The sequence below is a fragment of the Trachypithecus francoisi genome, unplaced genomic scaffold (assembly GCF_009764315.1).
Source record: "Trachypithecus francoisi isolate TF-2019V2 unplaced genomic scaffold, Tfra_2.0 Lachesis_group8, whole genome shotgun sequence".
Taxonomy (NCBI): domain Eukaryota; kingdom Metazoa; phylum Chordata; class Mammalia; order Primates; family Cercopithecidae; genus Trachypithecus; species Trachypithecus francoisi.
The window spans coordinates 33,283,866-33,307,369 of NW_022681473.1; the positions used below are offsets into that span (position 1 = coordinate 33,283,866).

Here is a 23,504-nt window from a genome sequence, read left to right on the forward strand (position 1 = left end):
TTAAACGAAGTGATTACCAAAGAGAGGTGTCTGGCCCAGAAAGGTACTCAGAAAGGGCTACCTTTACCATTTTGGCAATTCCTCTTTTTTTGTGGTGGGTGGGGGGACAGGGTGTCGTCGTGTTGCTCAGACTGGAGTGCAGTGGTGCAATCATGGTTCACTGCAGCTTCAACCTCCCAGGCTCAAGTGGTCCTCCCATCTCAGCCTCTGAAATAGCTGGGATTATAGGAACATGTAACCATGACTAGCTAATTCTTTTTCTTTTTTAATTCTTTCATTCTTTGTAGAGACAGGGTTTCATTATATTGCTCAGGCTGCTTTTGAACTCCTGGGCACAAACTTTAATACACATAGACTAAAAAGTCTTATGTGTATTAAAATTCTAATGTTTAGAAAATCTGAACATTAAGACATAATGGGGACAGATTAAAAACATTTTTATCAACCAAATATCTTCTCAAACTTATTTTACAAAAAGGTAAGAAGGCTCTATCATGTAAATTCACTAGATTCACATTTAGATTTGCTCTGGTAAAGTTTGGTCATTGTGAAGGATAGTTGTGGGAAGTAAGATGTAACATTAACTAACTTAAACTTATTAACTAATTTAAAGCTTTTAAAAATCAAACTTTTATTCTATGTGCTTTAAGAGAAATAATTTTGACCTATACATATATATACACATGCAAAATTTATACAGCAGCAAAATTTCTCTATTATTCTAAACTTGAGTTTAGTGAGACATGATCTCAAAACATTTCCACAAGATACCTTTGTATAAGGTATTTTGATGTCTCTTACTTGATAAATGGAAGGTCTAGCTGTATTTTAACTTAAAAGTGTGAATGTTTGTAGCCGTGCTCCCACCAAACAATAAATAAATAAAAAGCTAAACCAACCAACCAACCACAACAGAGTATCCTGACATATTCTTTGAAAGTTGGCTTTTAATTTACTTTTAAATTTAAAGTAAATTTAAAGTAATCCATTAGTAATTTTATCTAATTCCAAAAGCAACATAGACTTCACACTAATAGTTCCCAATTAAAATTGAAATATCTTTTCCCAATAGTCCACTACAACGTATTACAGATAAGTAATAGAGTAAGGAAGCAATCATCTTATTTTTGCAATGAAAACAAACAAAAAAGTACTAAAATGGCCTTGTTTACTACTTCCTCTCCCCTTTCATCCTAACTTAGAAAAATTACCAACACACTTTCTAAGCCACTAAGCAAAATAAACTCTTCTTTTTTTGAGACGGGGTCTCACTGCCACCCAGGCTGGAGTACAGTGGTGTGATCACTGCTCACTGCAGCCTTGAACTCCCCAGGCTCAGGGATTCTCCCCCATTAGCCTCCTGAGTAGCTGGGACTAGAGGTGTGCACCACCAAGCTTGAGTAATTTTTGTATTTTCTGAAGAGTCAGGATCTCTCTATGTTGCCCAGGTTTGTCTCAAACTCCCAGGTTCAAGCGATCCACCCATCTTGGCTTCCCAAAGTGCTGGGATTATAGGTGTGAGCTACCACACGTGGCCAGCAAATAAACTCTTGGTTTTACTTCTATACGTCTTTAAGATGTACACTTACTTACAGCTTACTAAAAATAAAAGTAGAGTACTTCATGTACACAAAAGAATATAAGACGTTGAAAGGTTAAAGAATCGTGACTACTCTTCAATAATTATGACACAATTATTGGCTGGGCACACATGAGAATCAAAATAAAGGTTTGAAAGGTTAAAGATACTCAGCAAGCTTGATATTTTAAAGAATTAATTTCATCAAGATTTTACATCTTTTAAAAATAGGCATTTTTTCTTAAAACCAGAAAAGATATTTAATACTTAAGAAATATTAGAATTAATTTAAGATCTTGTAAATGCCAGGATCTTCCCATCTTACGATTTTTAAAATCATAAGACAATGAAAGGGCTTTTGTTGTTGTTTCAATTTGTGCAATAGTAAGACAATTGTATTAGTACTATTAATATTTTAAAGCAACAACACTCAATCCCCACAGTCTCCCCAGTAGAAACCTCTGATTAAGCTATAAATTTTGGGTAAAAGAGGTCAAATTAATACAGTAGGATATGAAAGCCTTTCTTCAATGTTAAAGAAAGTAAAAGGGAAAAGAAATGAAAGTCAGGAAAAATAACAGTGATTTATGTCACTCCTTTCTAGAGCTCTATATAAAGGAATAATTTTGCTTAAAATTATTAAAAAGTATTTTTGGGAAAATGCAATGTAAAAAACAAGTTCATATTGTTTCCTTGGTTCATAGTAAAAGCCTTAATTAATTAATGCTGGACCTCAAATTAAATCGCATTTATTTTGATAACAAGTCTATTTTTTCTTCCCCAAGCGTTATGAAACATAGTGACTATTCTTCATTATGACACAATTATTGGCTGGGCAAACATGAGAATCAAAATAAAGCTAGGAACCACGACTAGTTCTATAGATTAAGTCACATGAAAGAATTTTACATAGCAATAAAAAATACATTATTCTTAAATGTACGCTAATTATATTGGTTGGTAAAATACCATAACCAAGATTGTGTTAAATACGTAGTCCAAGCTCAATGTATATTATCCCATGATACACATTAACATAATAAAGGATATAAGCCCACTAGTGTTTACTTTTTGACATCAATGTTAAAAAATGGCTGCTACCATTAAGCTTCTTTCAGAGTACTCTTCCTAGACTATTGTTTACCTCAAATCCCTATCCGACATTCCCCTGACTATCAAAATTTAACAGCACAGAGGTCAAATCTGCAGTTACCCTTCCTTTAAGCATTTTTCTGGAGGATGAAGTTGTGGATAATTCTCTCAGGTTAGATACATGGTCCTAAGATGGAGTATACCTTTTATGGGGAATGCAGACAGGGGGAAATTCTGTCAGAATCCTTTAGCTGTTACAATCTTTCTTTAGAAACCCCTGGAAGTGAAATGGAGTACCTCTTCAATTGATGGAATACCTATCTTTCCTTTTCCAAAATATAAGTGTTATTTTCATATAGTGTCCTCAAATAACAATATAAATATCCCAGAAGGGCAAGGCTGAGAAAATGGGTTAGATAATCTGAGAATTTAAAAAATTTTAACGTAGCTAACTTGGGAAATGTATATCAATATCTCATAATAAAATTAGGTTGTCAGAACAAAAACATTATATATTAGGTCATTTGAAAGATGCAGATATTGAAAATGTTCAAATTTGTAAAACACTTTGGAATAAGTAATTTAAGTATAAGTGTATCATCAAATGACTAACAATTAGCATGTATGATGCCTTTCAAATATATTTTGCATCTATGTTTAAAATTACAACGACATCATGGTGGTAGTAGTAAAATGTCACCGTACTACATGGAAGCTATAATATTTACTTGTTACACAGTAACCACATAATATATTTAGGCAATACTCACAATATTACAGCATAGTCTTACCATTCTAACACTGTAACATCCTATTATCATTATCTTTTATCACGATATGGTCATATTAGGCTTGTCACAACTTGAGTGAAATAACATTTTCGAGTAATAACATAGTCTAAATTGCTTATACAGAAAATCAGAATACAAAAATGTCATTAAGAGGTTAAAACTAAAATACTTCTGGACATATTTATTTTTCAAGATGTAATCAATTATATTATAACCTCTTCAACTTTTGTGCACTTTGAGAATTAACTGCATACATGCAAAATATATTTCAAAGTATTCAACAACCAATACTGTTTCTATCATCTTAATGAACAGTAATTTTAGCATAAGCTTGTTACACTTAAATACCCTACTAGAGTATCCCATTCCAAGCAAATATGGAAAATTTAAAAGTTACTGTTCAAGTTTGTATCTCTGAAGAAACACATATAGAAGGTGCTCTGGGTTCTCTTTTTGGTGGGTACTTTAAGAGATGATAGTTAAATCATTAATCCGAGGTTCAATAAATGGTCAAAACCCCTGGAAAGAATTCCTAAAAATTTCAGACCACTGTAGCCTAGTGCACAGAGCACTAAATTTGAAGCCTAAAGATTAGTCCACATGGTCACTGGTTTTGTGAGACTGTTCATATCACTTAATTTGTTTTAGAGCTCAAACATGAAACTCCATCCTACATGTTTCATAATTTCTTGTCTCAGTTTTTTTCTACACATTATTTTTCTTGTAATCAACAACTTATTGAGAACCTACTAAGTGCCAGGAAGTATGCTAGGAACATTTTGTTATTCTAATGAGGAACTGAAGACATTATAATAGAAACATAACCTTTTCCTCTGGAAAGTTTTAGTACCAAGTAAACGAAAGTTACATATCCCATTGAATTAAAAAATATGTAAGGCCTACAAATAGTTTCCAAACTTAAAGTTCAAATGTAAGAGGATATCAACTGAGGCTCACAAGGGAAAAACGGTGAACTAAATATTTGCTAACTAGATATTTTGAATCACTTCTGTTTACAGTACCATGCAACTCAGGAGGAAAATATACTTGAAACAATTAAGTGAAAAATACTTAAACCTATGTAAAAATAACTGGGAAATGAAATGACAGAACCAAGAAGCCATACTCTTTCTCATAGGTTGCTTGTCTTCTTATTTTCTCTGCACTAAACCTATGAAAAGCCTATTTTGAGGGAAAAATAACCGAAAGAAATGTCAAGCGAAGTATAAGAACAAGCAATGACAGCTATATTTTATGAAAGTGTACAAGATTTAACAGACACATACCATACACTATGAAAAAAGTTATGATATGTAAACACAGAAGGGTTTTAATGAAACAGCATTCAGATAGAAATTAATCTAGAAGCTTTATTAACACAGCAAATCTGTCCTACCAACCTAATCTGGTCAATCCTTTCAATATAATAGCTATGAAACCAGCATATTCTTCAGCAGGCTTCTCATAAAAAATTCCAGAGATTTTAAAGGAAAGCCTAAGAACTAGACTTCCTTTCCTCGTTAAAATGTGAGTTAAATTTAGAGATGTCGAATGGAATGTACTAGTAATCAATACTGGGAAGCAAAATGTATACAGAAAAAATAAACAAAAAATACATACACAGATTTAACGCAGACACGAGTATGACTATCTAAGTATCAACGATAGGCTCTAAATACTTTATAAGGATTACGTGTCAACATAAGCCTTTAATATATACGCTCTCTTAAAGCCAAAATGTTTTAAGATTGATAACCAGAGAATAGGCAGTCTGACGGTCAAAGAGGGGAAATCATTTTTTTCCACCATCTTCTAATGAAGCCTGTCTCCCACAATTACACAAACTTTTGTAGTTAGTCTAAACAGTGAGCTGCCTGGAGACAGCAGAAGGGAGGTATCCTGAATGAAAGCCCATCTCCATAAATTAATGTCTTCCCTTGACGAGAAAGCATTTCAGGGTAAAAAGCATGGACGAATTCCGCCGTAATCTGAAAAGGGGTTGGAGGGCAGGGAACGAAATAGAGAGCGGGGGCACTAAAACATGTTTAGTTAACAGTACTCAGAAGTCTCCACACAACCCGTATTCCCCTCCATCTCAATCAGACTAGGCTATTGTCTCCTCCTCCGAAGGTTTAGAGGTCAGAGAGAGATGTGGGATCAAAGTGGCTTCCCCGACAGGTCCCCTCCCTAAGTTTCCCCTCGGTTGAGCCCAGATCTCCGCTCTGAACCGACCTAAGAGCTGGTCCAGGGCTGGGAGCCCGGTTGATACCAGCAGCTGTCCATTCCGCACCGACGGTCGCGTGCCCGCAATGGACACCAGTCGAGGGCCGCTGTCGTTGGTCCCGCTGGCTCTAGGACCCCTCCGCTGGAAACTGGTGACATTGCTCTTGCTGGCTGTCGCCACTGCAGACCCAGTAGTCAACGCACCACTGCCGCAGGTTGCCACTGCCGCCATCTTAGAGCCTGCAGTGTTAACCCAATAGGAACTCTGGGAACGCAAACCCCCGGCCTGTCAGAACCAGTCCCAAACTCCCGCCTCCTCGCCCCAACCGCGGCTCTCGTAACCAATAGGACTGAGACGTCCTTCCCGAGCCAACCAATGGGAAGGCGTATTGCTGAAAAGTGCGCTCTACGTAAGGACGGTCGACTTCGGCGGGGCCCAGGTGAGAAAGGCCCACCTGTGTCCTGTTTGAGGGTCTTCGGGGTTCTTTGGGGCCCAAGGTAGGTAATATCACGTAACGTTCTTCTCCTTTTGAGTGCCTTCATTCACATTGAGTTAAAGAAAAGGTTGGTGAACCGATAAATCCTTAGGGCTTCTCAAGCAATTGGTAGTAGCTTGCACCTTTCTCCGCTGTGTGTGAGGAGAGACTTTTTTCCTGCTCGTATATCTTCTGATTTCTGACAGAAAATTCACTCCGTGTTCTCCACGATGTCTTTTTCTTAATTTTGTGTTATACGGAAAGGATGGGATCCCTTACCTTAATGAGTTGGTTGCTGAGCGTCCGGGCTTAGTTCGCTAGTGCCTACTGGTAGGTGGTTTGGATTTAAATCTTAGAGCGAAAACTCTTGAACTTTGTGGTTTTCCAGTGTCTGACAAAATATACCTCTCTGACAAGTTCCGATAAGAAGCTTTTGTTAATTTTAATTAGTGTTTCTGGAAGTCTTGAATGTCTGTCCTAAGCGGTGTAAATGACAAGTGTTACTCTGACAACCTTGTTCACATATTTAATTGTCGTTTACTGTTAAAGGAGCTGCAAATAACAGAAAATACTTAGGGTTTCTTTCCCCAAAAAAGCTGCTAGGGAGAATTAGAAGTATACCTACTTTATTTTCTGAACCCTGAATCGAGAGTTTATTACTAAAATACGAATTTTATGTGTGGAAAAAACATGTATTTTGAATTGTATTTTTGTATTTAAATTTTTTCTCAAAACTGAACAGGTACAGTGGGTAAGTGATGTTTAAAGGCAACCATGATTGACAAATGTCTAAATTAAAAAGAACTCCGAGATCATTACTACCCTACTGAGTTACTGACTTTTGACAGTGATCTGTGATACCTTTTAATTAGAGCCAAACCTCATTGAAATTCTTGCCATCGAATTGTTTTAAATCTCACTGACCTGTTGAAATTTTTGGGCTGATTTTATTTGATAAATTGAAATTAGTATGATTAAATAGTGACTGGAGTTTTTCATTTGGGGAAGATTTTTGTTTGTTTGCTTGTGTTTTAGAACCATGTTTGGGAAAAAAACCCTGTTTCACAATGTATCAACTGGAAAGCTTTTATCAAGGTTGCTTTCATATTGAATCTTTAAGTTACTCAATAAATAGCTGTTGAGTGATTACTGTCCGTTTGGACTTAATCTTGTCATTTTTAGAACTATGGTAATAATAATGGTCTCATCTGGAGAAGATAAAATAAACACATAGAAAACAACATAGTACTTAAAATGAACACATTAAATAGTATGTGCAAATTTTGTCCTGTAGTAAATAAGCACTAGGAAGACCAAAACAAAAAGTGACAAAGCAGTCCAATATCAGATAGAAACTTCTTGAATATTTTTTTCTTCAACTTTTATTTTAGGTTCTGGGCTTCACGTGCAGGATGTGCAGGTAAATGTGTGCTGTGGTGGTTTGCTTCACAGATCAACCAACCACCTAGAAGCCCAGCATCCACTAGCTATTCTTCCTGATGCTCTCCGTTCCTGCACCCCTACAAATATTTTTGATGCTGTGAACTTTTTGAAATACTACATATAATAATTATTTTTTGACAGATAGCATTGTTTTGTGTACCTCATGATGCTATGAAGTGTATGTACATTCTGGAATGGTTAAATCTAATTAGCAATGCATTACCTCACATAGTTATCATTTTTGTGGTAAGAGTACATAACATTTACACTCTTTACATTTTTTTAAAGCATACAATATATCATCATTATAGCCAGCTTGCTATAAATTCATGTTATATAATAGATCTCTTGAAATTTATTCCTCCTATCTAACTGAAATTATGTATCCTTGACCAAATTCTCTCCATCGCCCTGCCAACCATCCTGGCCTCTGGTAAACACCATTATACTCTCTGTGAGATTAACTATTAGATTCCACCTATGAGTAAGATCATGTGATATTTGTCTTTCTGTGTCTGGCTTATTTCACTTAACATAATGATATAATTCGTTTTTATAGGCTTCTATACTACATATTCCCTTGTTTCCTACTATATTTACTTAAATACAAAAAAAAGCATATTTATCCAATGATAGTGTTATACCAGATATTTATCCTAATTTCATGAATACTTTGGTATGTATATAGATCAACTTTCCAGAATTATAATCCAAGTCGAAGTTGGAAAATAATTCTTCAGTTCCAGTAATGAGGCAAACAAAGCACCACTATCATCATCTTGGGAAAACGAAAGATCGAGACCATCCTGGCTAACATGGTGAAACCCCGTCTCTACTAAAAAATACAAAAAAAAATTAGCCAGGCGTTGGGGGTGGGTGCCTATTGTCCCAGCTGCTTGGGAGACTGAGGCAGGAGAATGGCATGAACCCAGGAGGTGGAACTTGCAGTGAGCCGAGATCACACCACTGTACTCCAGCCTGGACGACACAACGAGACTCCGTCTCAAAAAAAAAAGTTATATATTTAGGTGTGTTATTAATTAATTCTTTATGAAGGACATACTAAATTCTAGGAAGTGCAACAGAGCTCAGTTTACAGGAGAAAAACAAATACTGTCTCTGTACTCTTTGAGTTCACAGTTGGGGAAGATAGATGGGTAAACTGGTTAATAAAGTACAGTTGATCCTTGAACAATGTGGGGATCGGGGTAGGGGTGCCGACCCCCACACCCATGTAGTTGAAAACGCACATGTAACTTTTGACTCCTCCCAAGCTTAACTGCTAATGATCTATTTTTGACTACTGGAAGCTGTACCAATAACATCTGTGGTTTAACACATAATTTGTGTGTTATATATATTATGTACTGCATTCTTACCATAAAGTAAGCTGGAGAAAAGAAAATGTTAAGCAAATCGTCGGAAGAAAATATATTTGCCATACATTAAGTGGAAGTGGATCATTATACAGGTCTTTGTTCTTATTTTCTTCATGTTGAGTAGACTGAGGAGAAGAAGGAAGAGGAGGGGTTGGTATTGTAGTCTCAAGGGTGCCAGAGATGGAGAAGGTGGTAGGGGAGGCAGGACAGGTAGACCCACTCAATATAGCTTTATGGGAATACATACTAATTTGTCTTTTGGTTTTTCAACTCTCAAAAAATGTTTTTGTACAGTACCAATTCTTCTTCCATGGTTTGCTTTAGTTACAGTATCTGTGTAATAGGAGGGGTCCATGTCAGAAGAAGTCAAAGCAGTCTTGAATAACTGGAAGACTTCTGCCAGATTGCCTAATGTCAGTTTGTTTTCTGGCACTGCTTCTTCTTCTTTCTTATCATCTGGTACTGGTGTGGAAGCATTCATCTCCATCAAGTCATCTTCTGTTAATTCCTCTGGTGTGGTGTCTATTAGCTGTTGAATTTCTCCAAGATCCCTATCTTAAACAACTGTTCCCTCCCGACGTTTTTTTTTCTTTTTCTCCATATCCACAATGTTTCCATAACTTCCTTGATTGACTGTTGTAAATCCTGCAATTTGAGATATACCAGAAAACATAATGAACATGGTAGGCAACTAGCACCTTCTGATACAAGTGGACACCTCTTCAGTTGTTTTTTCAGTGGCTTCCCTAGCCCTGGAGTCCATATCACTGTTGTGTCTGTGCAGGTAAAGTATATAGCAGAGATACTGTGAAGGTTCACTACTGGGCCTGCTGGTATTCTGGCAGCATGATTGAAGGAATGAATATTAAGGTCATGTCTACACAGAGGGAGTTCCTCAACCTCTGGTAATTCCTTTTTTGCCTCCTTCCTGTCTTTATACTCACAAAGAGAAACTATAGTCCTGAGTTGTAGCACCACAGATTTCTTTTACCTGTTTTTCTACTTTTCCACTTTTGTTATACTCTGTACTTCTATGAGATCAACTATTAGATTCCATTGGATCTACTATTAGATTCCATGTTTGACTTCTTTTGCTTAACATTATTTTTGTGAAATGATCCTTGTTAATGTGTATCGTTGTGGCTGATCTATTCTTATTCCTGTATAGTAGTATATAAATGTACTATAATTCATTATCTGTTCTACTGTTAAAAGAGATTTGGATAGTTTCCCTTTTGTGGCCATTTCTTCAATTGTACCAGTTTATACTCTTACCAGGAGTATTTGGGAATTGTTGTTACTTCTCATCCCATCAACACAATATTTTTCTTTCTTTTCATTTCAGCTATTCTAAGAGGGTTGTGGTGTGTCATTGTCATTTGGATTTGGACTGATGAAATTGAGCACCCGTTTATATGCTTATTGGCCATTTGGGTAACCTCTGTTGTGAAAGGGTCTATCTATATTTTTTAATTTTACAGATTTGGATTGTCTGCCTCTCTCCCGTAGATTTGTAGGAGTTCTTTTATATTTTGGATAAGAGTTAGTTTTCAAATGAAATAATTACAAATATCTTCTATCAGTCTGTAGCTTGCCTTTTCATTTTCTTGTCTTTTGATTTCAGTCAAAATATATTCTGACTTAACAATTTTTTCTTTGTGGCTAGTGCTTTATGGCTATGTTTGCCTACTCCATAATTTCGAAGATGATCTCCATGTTTTTTTTCCTAAAACCCCTGATGTTTTACTTTTAAATATTTATGTCTGTACTTTGTTGGAATTGACTTTTTTGTGTTTGGTATGAGGCAGTGGTAAAGATGCGTTTGTTTTTCCTATGTTGGTATCCTATTGACCTAGCACCATTTATTGAAAAAATGATTCTTTCCTTGCTATATTGCATCATCACTTTTTTAATAAATAAAGTCACACATAAATTAGGCAGATTTCTTTCTGGACTTTCCATTGGTTAGTGTGTGTCTTCAGGTTCTTCAGGAGGCTGGCTTTCTTTCTCTCAGAATTTTAGCCACACTGTACTGTGTTGACCTCAGGTTAAATCAGTAAAAATGGGAAACTTACCCTGTGGCAATTCCTTCTTACCTAAGTTTGACTACCCAGCAAAATCTGTTTGCTTCTATTAAATCTGTAGAGCCTTCACGTAATTGATTTTTGTGTTTTGTTCAGAGTTTATAGTTGTTATCTATGGTAGGATATGTCTGTTATAAGCTTACTTTGCCATACTGGAATGAGCTGTTATTATCCTTTTGTGACTGTAGTGATTTCTTCTTTTATTTATTGCTGGTAAATAAATATCAGCAATTGACAATGAGTTTCTTTTCCTTTTTTTTCTTCATTGTTAATTTTGCTAGGGATTTTCCACTTAATCTTTAAAACAAACTCAAATTTGGCTTTATTGGTTTTTCTCAGTCTTTATTTTCTGCTTTCTATTTAATCAATTACTATTTATTTATCATTTGTTTCCTTCTACATTCCTTCGTTTTGCTGAGGTTTTGTTTGTTTCTTCTTATACTAAAAGCTTAATTTATTGATTTTTTGCCTTTTCTAATAGACTGTATGTAGTTAAGGGTGTGCACTAGCTGCTCCTATAACTTATGGCATTTTATGTTTTCGTCATTTATTTCAAAATATTTACTAATTTTTGTTTTGATTTTCTCTTTGGTCCGTGAATTATTTAGGACACTTTTGAAAGTACTGAAATACTGAATTATATTGGATGCCAGGAAAGCAGGAGTAAGCTGGGACCGATCAGGGCAAATGAGTACTTATATTCTTCATAATTTTAGTAAAACTGGGGTATTTGAATTAAAACTTAAAAAGCCATTGTATAGGCATGTCTTAGAATGTGCAGTGTAATAGGGTAAGTGTGTCCAAGGGTTTTAGTTCAAGGAGATTTGTCAAGTAAATCTATCTACAAGAAAAAATAAAGGCAAATAAGATGTATTTAATGATCAACACAAAAACATTAAAATTTTTAGCAAAAAAAGAAAAAGAAATTTCAGAGAATGGGCCAACATTTGTGTGTCATTCGGTTTGGGACTTTTCTTCATATTTGCATGTAGCCAACATGAGGAATTAAGTAATGGCTGACTGGTATTCCTTTTACGTGTCAACCAGAGTCTCATAGACATAAATCTACTGTGTTAATCAAAGCGTGTGTGATGTTCTAATTATCGTGGACATTTCTGCTGAGATGTGATCAATTTCCCTTCAGTTTGAATAATTATGGAAGCCTGGGAGTAGGCCAAATATTTAAAACTATTCCATATGAAAAAATCACATCTACTGATTTTGCCTGAAGGATCCCACAGGCTCCTGAAGCTCCTCTCTAAAGAAATAAATAAATCCTGAACCAATGGGTAGTGTTAGAGTGAAATTTATTATTTTGACTACTGTTTCTCAGTTTGTCTGAATATGAAGTATGTTTTAATGAGTTTCTTGCAGGATAAGATGAAAGTTAGATATCCTAGCAAACATTATTTTCATTAACTCAGAACCAAATTGGATCCATTTATTACACAATTTATAAAATTACTAGTGGCTCTTGTTCTATATAATTATTCTACCTCTTTTTGAATGTGTTTTCTTAGGAAACTTTATTATTACTTTCAAATGTGATAGCATTCATTACGTTCTCAACCTTGAATTATTTTATCATCTATTCCACATCTATGTTCAAATTTAGTTTCTCATTTGTAGTACTACATCTTTGAATTTTCTCTCAGTTCGCATTTTTTCTCTCTGACTTTGAAGTACTTTAAAGGACTTTAAAGATATCTGTTTCAGTGGTATTTTCATACACCAAGGTATTTGATTTATGCATTCGTTATTTTCATTTCTTATTTTTTTTTTTTTTTGATACAGAGTCTCACTCTGTTGCCCAGGCTGGAATTCAGTGGCATGATCTTGGCTCACTGTAACCTCTACCTCCCAGGTTCAAGTAATTCTCATGCCTCAGCCTCCCAAATAGCTGGGATTACAAGCATGTGTTACCATGTCCAGCTATTTATTTATTTATTTATTTATTGAGATGGGGTTTCACTGTTTTGGCCAGGCTGGGCTCCAGCTCCTGACCTCGAGTGATCCACCTGCCTTGGCCTCCCAAAGTTCTGGGATTACACGCATGAGCCACCATACTTGGCCATTATTTTCATTTCTAAAACCCCTAATTTCTGTCTTTTTCTGAATGTATTTCTTCTTCCTGCTTCTCTGAGTGTCTTATTCCATTCTGTGCTGCTGTAACAGACTACCTGAGACTGGGTCATTTGTAATGAACAGATATTGGCTCACAATTCAGGAAACTAAGAAGTCCAAGATTGAGGGGCTGGTATCTGGCGAGGGTGTCCTTGCTGTGTTATCACATAGTGGAGGGGCCCGAGAGAGGGCAAGAAAAAACAAGAGTCAACTCTTAGCCTCAATCCCATTTATAATTTGCATTAATCCATTCATGAGGGTGGAGCCCTCAGACCTAACCACCTCCTATTTGGCCTCACCTCTCAACACTACTGCACTGGGAATTAAATTTCCAACACATGTTTTTTGGGGGACACATTGAGACTGTAGCCCTTAGGTATGTTTTTTCAGTGTAGCAATTGTTAAAGCCATAATTAAAATGCAGTTATGATAATCTATTGTAATATCCAGATGAGCCCTGTCCAGTAGAACCTACTGTGTTGATGGAAATATTCTGTATCTACACTGTCCAGTACAATAGTCATTAAACACATATGATTATAGAGTACTTAAAATGTGACTGATATGACAGAGGAACTGAATTTTAATCTTATTTAAGTTTAGTTATTTTATTTATTTAAACAGCTACATATGGCTAGTTTGTACTATATTAAGTCACACAGCTCTAGATCAAGCTTTGGCAACCTTTTTCTATAAAAGACCAAATAGTAAATATTTTAGGCCTTGTGGTCCATATGGTCTCTATTACAACTTTTCAACTCTGCTGTGAGAGCACAAAAGCAGTCACAGATAACGTGTAAATGAATGAGCCCAACTGTGTCCCAGTAAAACTTTATTTGCTAAAACAGAGTCTGCAGAATTTGACTCATGGACCCTAGTTTGGCAACTTCTGCTCTAGATTAAAAAGAAAAAAATGTGTCTACAGCTCTATGTATTTTTATTTCATTTGCCCTGTGTTCCCTGTGTCCTTTCAACACCCTCCTTTTGGGGAGTGTGTGTGTGTGTGTGTGTAATAGATTTTTGGAGAGGAGACAGGAGTATCTTTTCCTGAAAGTTTAGGAAGATTATACTCCTTTGGATTGTTCCTCTTCAACTTTTTCTCCGCCTTTTCTATTTTTTGTGAATGGGAGAAGGTGGTAGAGGAGAGGCATATATTTTATGTTTAAACTCTGTTCTTTTAATTATACATCTCTTGTTTTACAGAGACATATAATTTTTTTCCTCCCTGAATTACCTCTGATTTCTCCAGGGTTGCTTATTCAGATTAGTTATTTTCATTATGGACCTTCTTTCTCATGCTCATGGTTTCCTTAAATGTTGGCTGTTTATTCATGTTGGTAAGTAAAGGACCAGTGGAATAATATAGTAACTGGAGTGGGTTTTCTCTTTCTTTATTTCTCATCAAATCTTTAGCCTAAATGAAAAAAAAAAGACTGACCAATTTTCTTGTGGGTTGGTAGGACTTAATTTATTGATGTGCTTTGTTTCAATGTGTATAATCAAGGAGCAAGTACACAGACCAGTCCTTCTCTAATAGCCAGATAAGGAGGCCCCTAACCTGGCTCTCCAACCTCCATACTTGGAGACCAAATTCTTCTCAGGCAGATTATACTTTTTTTACTTACTTACTTACTTATTTATTTGTTTAATCAGTTAGCCTCCAGAACTGCTGATTTAGCTGAGAACCCCTTTGGAGTCACAGGAAGAAACGTCTCATCTTCCTGAAGCATTCCTGTGTTTGTGCTTGGCTAGGGGTGGGCATATATATTCTGGGACTAGATGGTAAATATTTTAGGTTTTGCAGGTAATATGACCTCTTAACTCTGCCATGGGAAAGTAGCCAAAAATAACATTAACAAATGAGTATGACTGTGTTTAAGTAACACTTTGTGGAAACTGAAATTTGAATTTCATGTAGTTTTCACATGTTACAAAATATATGCTGTTTCTTTATTCTTTCAGTCATTTAAAAATGCAAAAGCATGTGATGGGCTAGGTGATTTGCCCTGTGAACTATACTTTGCTAACTATGTCTGGACTGTCGTTCAGTCCATTCTTTTCAACCTATCACTCTGATTTTATATGCCCTGTCTTCCAGAAATTCTTGAAAATCTGTAGTGTTCCTTTCACTCCTTTTCTCAGCGTTTCCTTTTATTTTTTAAAATGTACTATTGTTTCAGTATAGTTTTGTTGTTGTTGTTGTTCTTTTCTTTTTGAGATGGAGTCTTGCTCTGTCGTCCAGGCTGGAGTACTGTGGCGTGATCTCAGCTCACTGCAAGCTCCACCTCCTGGGTTCACGCCATTCTCCTGCCTCAGCCTCCTGAGTAACTGGGACTACAGGCGCCCACCACCATGCCTGGCTGGTATTTTTGTATTTTTAGTAGAGATGGGGTTTCACCATGTTAGCCAGGATGGTCTCGATCTTCTGACCTCATGATCCGCCCGCCTTGGCCTCCCAAAGTGCTGGGATTACAGGCGAGAGCCACCTCTCCCGGCCCTCAGTGTAGTTTTTGAAGAGGGTAGCAGTAAATTTATCTGCAGTTTTGAACCAGAATCCCATTTAGGCATGATATTTGAATCAGAAGGCACATGGTAAAACTGAAATGTAAAGTATCTTCTTTAGTATCTCCACTCCTCTATCCATGGATGTATTGGTGACTAATGATATTAAGTAATGTTTTTGTTGAATGCCTATTGTAGTCTCTGTAATGTTGTGAATGCTTTATATATATTATTAAATCCTCACACATTTTATAGATGAGTGTGTTCAGAAATTAACGGAGTCACATAAAGGATAAGTAACTTGCCAGGCGTGGTGGCTCACGCCTGTAATCCCAGCACTTTGGGAGGCTGAGGAGGGTGGATCACAAGGTCAGGAGATTAAGACCATCCTGGCTAACACGGTGAAACCCCATCTCTACTAAAAATACAAAAAATTAACCGGGCGTGGTGGCGGGTGCCTGTAGTCCCAGTATATCATATATGATTATATTATGTAATATATAAGATCATACATGATATCAGATATATGATATAACATCATCATATATACTCAGATATATGAAATTATACAGATTATATAATGTAGTATATGTAGGATTATCTATTATATATGATTATCATATATCAGATTACATATTTAAATTATAACATATAAGATAACATTTATAATACACACACACACATATCACAGTTTGTTTATCCATTCATCTGTTGATAGACCCTTAGGTTGTTTCTACCTTTGGCTATTGTAAATAGTGCTACACTGAACACTGGCATAGAAGTATCTGTTTGAATATCTGTTTTCATTTCCTTTGGGTATATACCGTACAGTAGAATTACTGGATTATATGAAAATTCTATTATTAATTTTTTAAGGTACCACCAAACTGTTTTCCAGATTGGCTGTACCATTTTGCATTCCCACCAGGAGTGCGGAAGGGTTACAATTTCACCACATCGTTACCAACATTTGTTATTTTCTGTTTTTTTGATAATAGTCATCCTAATGCATATGATGTGATATCTTATTGTGGTTTTGATATGCATTTCCCTAATGACTAGGGATGTTTAACATCTTTTCATGTGCTTATTGGCCATTCATATACTTTGTCTGGAGAGATGTCTTTTGAAAACCTTTTCCGGTTTTGAATTGAGTAATGGCTTTGTTTTGTTTTTTGGGGGGTTTTGAGTTATAGGAGTTCTTTATATATTCTAGATTTTGACTCTTAATTAGATGTATGATATGCAAATACTTTCTTTTTGTGATAGTATTTTCTGATGCTCAAAAGTTTTTAATTTGAGTCAGTCCAGTTTATGTATTTTTATTTCTTTTGTGGCCTGTGTTTTTGTTGCCATATCCAATGAATCATGGCCAATCAAGTGTTGTATGGTTTTAGCTCTTCCATTTAGGTTTTTGATCTATTTTGAGTTAATTTTATATGGTGTAAGACGAAAGTCCAACTTCATTCTTCTTTATGTTGATACCTAGTTTTTTCAATACCGTGTGTTGAAAAGACTGCCTTTTCCCCATTAAATAGTCTTGGCACCCTTGTCAAAAATCATTTGACCTTTTATGTCAACGTTATTTCTGTGCTCTTTGTTCTATTCCATTGGTCTATAGATCTGTCATTATACCAGTACCACATGTTTTTGCTTACTATAACTTTGTACTAAATTTTGACTCAGGGCTTAAAATAATAATTTCAACATTTGAAATCAGTGTGTGTAAGTCCTTTTGCCATGATTGTAAGTTTCCTGAGGCCTTCCCAGCCCTTCAGAACTGTAAGTCAACTAAACCTCTTTTCTTTATAAATTACCCAGTCTCAGGCAGTTCTTTGTGCATGCCCAAGACTAGCATGAGAATGGACTAATACAGGAATTTGGTACTGAGGGAGTGGGGCGCTGCTATACGGATACCCGAAAACGTGGAAGTGACTTTGGAACTGGGTAACAGGCAGAGGTTGGAACAGTTTTGAGGGCTCAGAAGACAGGAAAATGTAGGAAAGTTTGGAACTTCCTAGAGACTTGGAAGGCTCAGAAGACAGGAAGATGTGGGAAAGTTTGGAACTTCCTGGAGACTTGTTGAATGGCTTTGACCAAAATGCTGATAATGATAATGGACAATGAAGTAAATGGCTGAGGTGGTCTCAGATGGAGATGAGCAACTTATTAGGAATTGGAGCAAAGGTAACTCTGCTATGCTTTAGCAAAGAGACTGATGGCATTTTGCCACTACCCTGGAGATCTGTGGAACTTTGAACTTGAAAGAGATGATTTAGGGTATCTGGTGGAAGAAATTTCTAAGCGGTAAAGTGTTCAAGAGGAAACACAGCATAAAAGTTTGGAAAATTTGGGCTGGGCGCGGTACCTCACGCCTGTAATCCCAGCACTTTGGGAGGCCAAGGTAGGTGGATGTCGAGGTCAGGAGATCGAGACCATCCTGGCTAACTCGATGAAACCTTGTCTCTACTAAAAATACAAAAAATTAGCCGGGCGTGGTGGTGGGCGCCTGTAGTCCCAGCTCCTCAGGAGGCTGAGGCAGGAGAATGGCATGAGTAAATCCGGGAGGCAGAGCTTGTGGTGAGCCTAGATTGCACCACTGCACTCCAGTCTGGGGGACAGAGCAAGACTACGTCTCAAAAAGAAAAAAAAAAGTTTGGAAAATCTGCAGCCTGACTATGTGATAGAAAAGAAAAAACTCATTTTCTGGGGAGAAATTCAAGACAGCTACAGAAATTTGCATAAGTAACAAGGAGCCCAATGTTAATCACCAAGACAATGGGGAAAATGCATCTAGGACATGTCAGAGACCTTCATGGCAGCCCTTTCATCACAGGCCTCTAGAAGGAAAAAATGGTTTCCTGGGCAGGGCCCAGGGTTACCCCTGTTCTGTGCAGTCCTGGGGCATGGTGTCCTGCATCCCAGCTGTGTCAGCTCCAGCCATGGCTTAAAGGGTCAAACGTACAGCTTAGGCCATTGCTTCAGAGGGTGCAAGCCCCAAGCCATGGTGGCTTCCATGTGGTGTCGGGCCTATGGGTGCACAGAAGTCAATAATTGAGGTGTGGGAACCTACTCCTAGATTTCGGAGGATATATGGAAATGCCTGGATGTCTAGGCAGAAGTTTGCTGCAGGGGTGGAGCACTTACGGAGAACTTCTGCTAGAGCAATGAAGAAGGGAAATGTGGAGTTGAAGCCCCCACACAGAGTCCCCACAGGCACGGCCTAGTGGAGCTGTGAGAAGTGGCCCATGGTCCTCCAGATCCCGTAATGGTAGATTCACTTACAGCTTGCACTGTGCACCTGGAAAAGCTGCAGACACTCAAAGCCAGCCCATGAAAGCAGCCAGGAGGGGAGCTGTACCCTGCAAAGCCATAGAGGCGGAGTTGCCCAAGGCCTTGCGAGCCCACCTTTTCCATCAGTGTGACCTGGATGTGAGACATGGAGTCAAAGGAGATTATTTTGGAATGTTAAGGTTTAAAGACTTCTCTATTGGATTGTGGACTTGCATGGGGCCCTTAGCCCCTTTGTTTTGGGCAATTTCTCCCATTTGGAATGGGTGTAGTTACCCAATGCTTGTACCCCCATTGTATCTAGTTAGTAACTAACTTGCTTTTGATTTTGCAGGCTCATAGGTGGAAGGGACTGGCCTTGTCTCAGATGAGACTTTGGACTTGGACTTTCGGGTTAATTCTGGAATGAGCTAAGATTTTAGGGAACTGTTGGAAAGGCATGATTGTGCTTTGAAATGTGAGGACATGAAATTTGGGCAGGGCTAGGGGTGGAATGATATGAGTTGATTATGCCTCCACCCTTATGTCATCTTGAATTGTAGTTTCTATAATCCTCACATATTGTGCAAGGGAACTGGTAGGAGGTAATTGAATCATGGGGGTGATTACTCCCATACTGTTCTTGTGATAGTGAGTGAGTTCTCCTGAGATCTGATGGTTTCATAAGGGGCTTTCCCCTCTTTGCTCAGCACTTCTCCTTCCTGCCACCTTGTGAAGAAGGATGCATTTGTTTCTCCTTCCACCATGATTGTAAGTTTCCTGAGGCCTCCCCAGCCCTGCAGAACTGTGAGTCAATTAAACGTCTATTCTTTATAAATTACCCAGTCTTGGGCAGTTCTTTATAGCAGCATGAAAATGGAGTAATACAATTATTTTGGCTTTTCAGGATCCCTTAACATTTTTTATAGACAAACTATAGGCATGCATCATCTTATTTGTGCTTCACTGTATCGAGCTTTGAAGAACTGCATTTTTTACAAATTGAAGATTTGTGACAACCCTGCAATTAGCAAGTCTGTTGGTGCCATTTTTCCTGCGGTATACATGCTCACTTTGTGTCTCTGTGTCACATTTTGGTAATTCTTGCAGTATTTTAAACTTTCTCATCATTATTGTATCTGTGATGGTTATCTGTGATCAGGATCTTTGATGTTGCTATTGTAATTGTTTTGAGGCACTGTTTAGAAACTGTGCCTATATAAGAATGTAAACTTAATCAGTAAATGTATGTGTGCTGACTGTTCTGTCAACCAGCTGTCCCCCCATCTCTCCTTCGCTGGCCTTCCAATTCACTCCCTATTCACTTCATTGTGTCACTGAGACATAACAATATTGAAATTAGGACAATTAACCATGCAGTGATCTTTAAAGTGGTCTTTAAGTGTTCAAGTGAAAGAAAGCATTGCATATTTGTCACTTTAAATCAAAAGCTAGAAATGATTGAGCTTACCAAGAAAGGCTTGTTGAAAGCTGAGACAGGCAAAGAGGTAGGCCTCTTGCCAAACAGTTAAGCTATGAATGCAATAGGAAAAGTTCATAAACTCATGAATGATAAGAAAGAGAAACGACCTTATTGCTGATATGGAGAAAGTTTTAGTTGTCTTAATGGATCAAACCAGCCACAGTGTTCCTTCAAGTCAAAGCCTAATCCAGAGTAAGATCCTGTTTCTTTTCAATTCTGTGAATGCTCAGAGAGGTGAGGAAGCTGTAGAAGAACATTTGAAAGATAGCAGATTGAAAGCCTAATCCAGAGTAAGATCCTGTTTCTTTTCAATTCTGTGAAGGCTGAGAGAGGTGAGGAAGCTGCAGAAGAACATTTGAAAGATTTGTATTAATGAGGTTTAAGGAAAGAAGCCATAACATAAGTGTATGGCAAGCTGCAGGGAGTTACCTATATCTAGCAAAGATAGTTGATTTAGGTGTGTACAGGAAGTAACACAGTTTCAATGTAGATTAAACAGCCTTCTGTCGGAAGCAGATGCTATCTAGGACTTTTCATAGCTGGAGAGAAGTCAGTGCCTGGCTTTGAAGCTTCACAGGACAGACTCACTCTCCTAAGGGGAAAATGGCAACTGGTGACTTTAAGTTGAAGCCAGTGCTCATTTACCATTATGAAAATCCCAAGACCCTTAAGAATTATACTAAATCTACTCTGCCTGTTCTTTATAGACCGAACAGCAAAGCCTGGGTGACAGCACATGTGTTTGTAGCATGGTTTACTGAATATTTTAAAATGTGTGGGTCTCCCATGTATGTCTAGAGGATCTCTGCCATTATAAGGGAATTCTTCAAAGATCCTTCCTGGATAACCTCATCTCTGTTCTTAGCTTCTGCTGAAAAGATTGATTGAACCTATTTGTCACATACCTAATCTCTTCAGAAAAGGTTTTTCAGCCACACCCTTGGCCCTTCTCCAGAGCTTGCTTTTAGCATCTTTTACAATTTAGATAGGTTAAGAAATCTCCAAATCATAGGTTTTTCTTTGCTTAACAATTTCTTCCTCAATTTATTTCTTTTCCCTTACATTTTACTATAAGCAGCCCGGAGAAAACAGTCTACGCCTTTAACACTTTGCTTGGAAATCTCCTCAGCTACGTATTCAAATTAATTGCTTACCAAATTCTACTTTTTGCTGCATAGTAGAACCCATTTCAGCCAAGTTTTCTGCCACTTTACAACAAGGACTGCTTTTTCTTTACTTTCCAATACCATGTTTCTAATACCATTTCCGTCTTGAGATTTCATCGGAAACCTTTTTAATGTTCCTATTTCTGTCAACATTCTGTTCATGATAATATATGTATTCTTTAAGGTGATAGAAGTTTTCTTTACCTCTTGTCTTCCTTCTGAGCCCTCAGCACAGTTTTCTTAAGATTTCTTTTTCTACCAAAAATTTCATCAAGGCAACCTAGGCTTTTTCTGTTTTTCTATTTTTAGGTATCTATTACAGCAACACTCCAGTTTTTGGTATGAAAATCTGTTAGTTCTCTAAAATTACCATAACAAATGAACAAAAACTTGGTGGCTTAACACACAAAGATTAATTGTCTCACAATTTTGGAGGTCAAAAATATGAAGTCAGGTTGTCAGCAGGGCCATGTTTATTATGAAAACTCTAGAGGGCATTCTTCTTTGCTTCTACAGCTTCTGGTGGCATTTTATTCCTTGCCCTGAGGCAGTGTAAGTCCAGGCTGACTTCATTTTCATGTTGTTCTTTTCTCTCTGTCTTCCTGTGTCCTTTTCTGTCTCTAATGAGGACATTCTCATTGGATTTAGGACCCTTTCTAATCTAGTATGGTCTCACATTGGTCCTTAATTACATCTGCAAAGACCCTTTTTCCAGATAAGGTCATGTTCTGAGGTTCCAGGTGAATATGAATTTGGGTAGGGGAGGCAGGAAGGGGGAACATGTCTCAACTCACTGTAGTCTCTTTCTAGGTCATTATATTATAAATGGTGTTGTATAATCTATGTACAAATATTTAAAAATTTCAAAGCTTGTGAATAATTATTATGACATTCTTTTACAACCTACTAATACCTTTAATGTTTATGTTAGAGAGTGCTGAACAGGAAAATCACTTTTCTTCTCAGACTTTATAATATATATTAGAAGTAGGGGGTTTAATGTACCGCTTTTTTTTTCTTTTTATTTTAACTGGAGTCTCACTCTGTCACCAGGCTGGAGTGCAATGGTATGATCTCGGCTCACTGCAACCTCCACCTCCTGGGTTCAAGTGATTCTCGTACCTCAGCCTCCCGAGTAGCTGGGATTACAGGTGCACCCCACCATGCCTGACTAATTTTTGTATTCTTAGTCTAGACAGGGTTTCACCATGTTGCCAGAATGATCTTAATCTCTTGACCTCGTGATCCACCCTCCTCGGCCTCCCAGAGTGCTGGGATTATAGGCATGTGCCTTTGCTTTTAATGTGGATATTGTACATTACATGCCAACATATATGTGAATAAATAGCTCTAAAGTTCTGTTGATTTAGAGAAGTTGGTTACTCAGTATTTATTCACATCAATGTAGTAAGATCCTAAATTATCTCTTTATTAGAATAGTGGTTGTCTCCAGTTTTTTGGAATGATTGTGTGAGATTAGATTTCCTTGAAATTTTTGTGTGTTTCAAGATCAAATTTAAAAACATTTAGCAAGTTCTTAAATAACTCAGAGGAAAAATTTTTATGAATAACAAATATAATTTAAGTGTATTTAGTTGTGTCTTCCAATTATGTGAGATTGTTAAGATTTTTAAGATCAAGCATGGTGCTTGTAAGTGGATGAAACGATATATTTAAACAGACTATTGTTACAGGAGAAAACTCATTTTTAAAGGTACCAGGATAAAAGAAAAAAAAAAAGTGGTAGTGTCATAAAGAGAGGAGATTGAATTAAAAATTTGGATCGATACAGAAATGTATTACAAAAGAGGAGGAAGATAGATTGGCAGAAATGAAGAATTATCAGAAAAGTGAAATGCGTAAAAGCGAAGGCAAGAGATAAGACTAACGAG

The 23,504-nt window shown here is 37.1% G+C and overlaps 2 protein-coding genes across 13 annotated transcripts in view; one reads left to right on the forward strand and one right to left on the reverse strand.

Annotated features, from left to right (window-relative positions):
• Positions 1-5,988, reverse strand: part of ELP4 (elongator acetyltransferase complex subunit 4) — a 266,706-nt gene extending 260,718 nt beyond the window's left edge. Inside the window, exon 1 of one of the 4 annotated variants that reach the window (XM_033205263.1) lies at positions 5,695-5,985. In XM_033205263.1, coding sequence (XP_033061154.1) covers positions 5,695-5,917 — 223 coding nt within the window. In that variant the 5' untranslated portion in view covers positions 5,918-5,985. Of the gene's footprint in view, positions 1-5,694 lie in introns of all 4 variants that reach the window. The other 3 variants (XM_033205264.1, XM_033205261.1, XM_033205262.1) reach the window with 3 other exon arrangements.
• Positions 5,989-6,055: 67 nt separating this feature from the next.
• Positions 6,056-23,504, forward strand: part of IMMP1L (inner mitochondrial membrane peptidase subunit 1) — an 80,714-nt gene continuing 63,265 nt past the window's right edge. For 3 of the 9 annotated variants that reach the window (XM_033205279.1, XM_033205284.1, XM_033205286.1), the window contains exon 1: positions 6,062-6,183. The gene's annotated coding sequence lies outside the window, so the exon portion shown is untranslated. Of the gene's footprint in view, positions 6,184-19,673; positions 19,771-23,504 lie in introns of those variants that run through there. The other 6 variants (XM_033205280.1, XM_033205285.1, XM_033205281.1 and 3 more) reach the window with 4 other exon arrangements.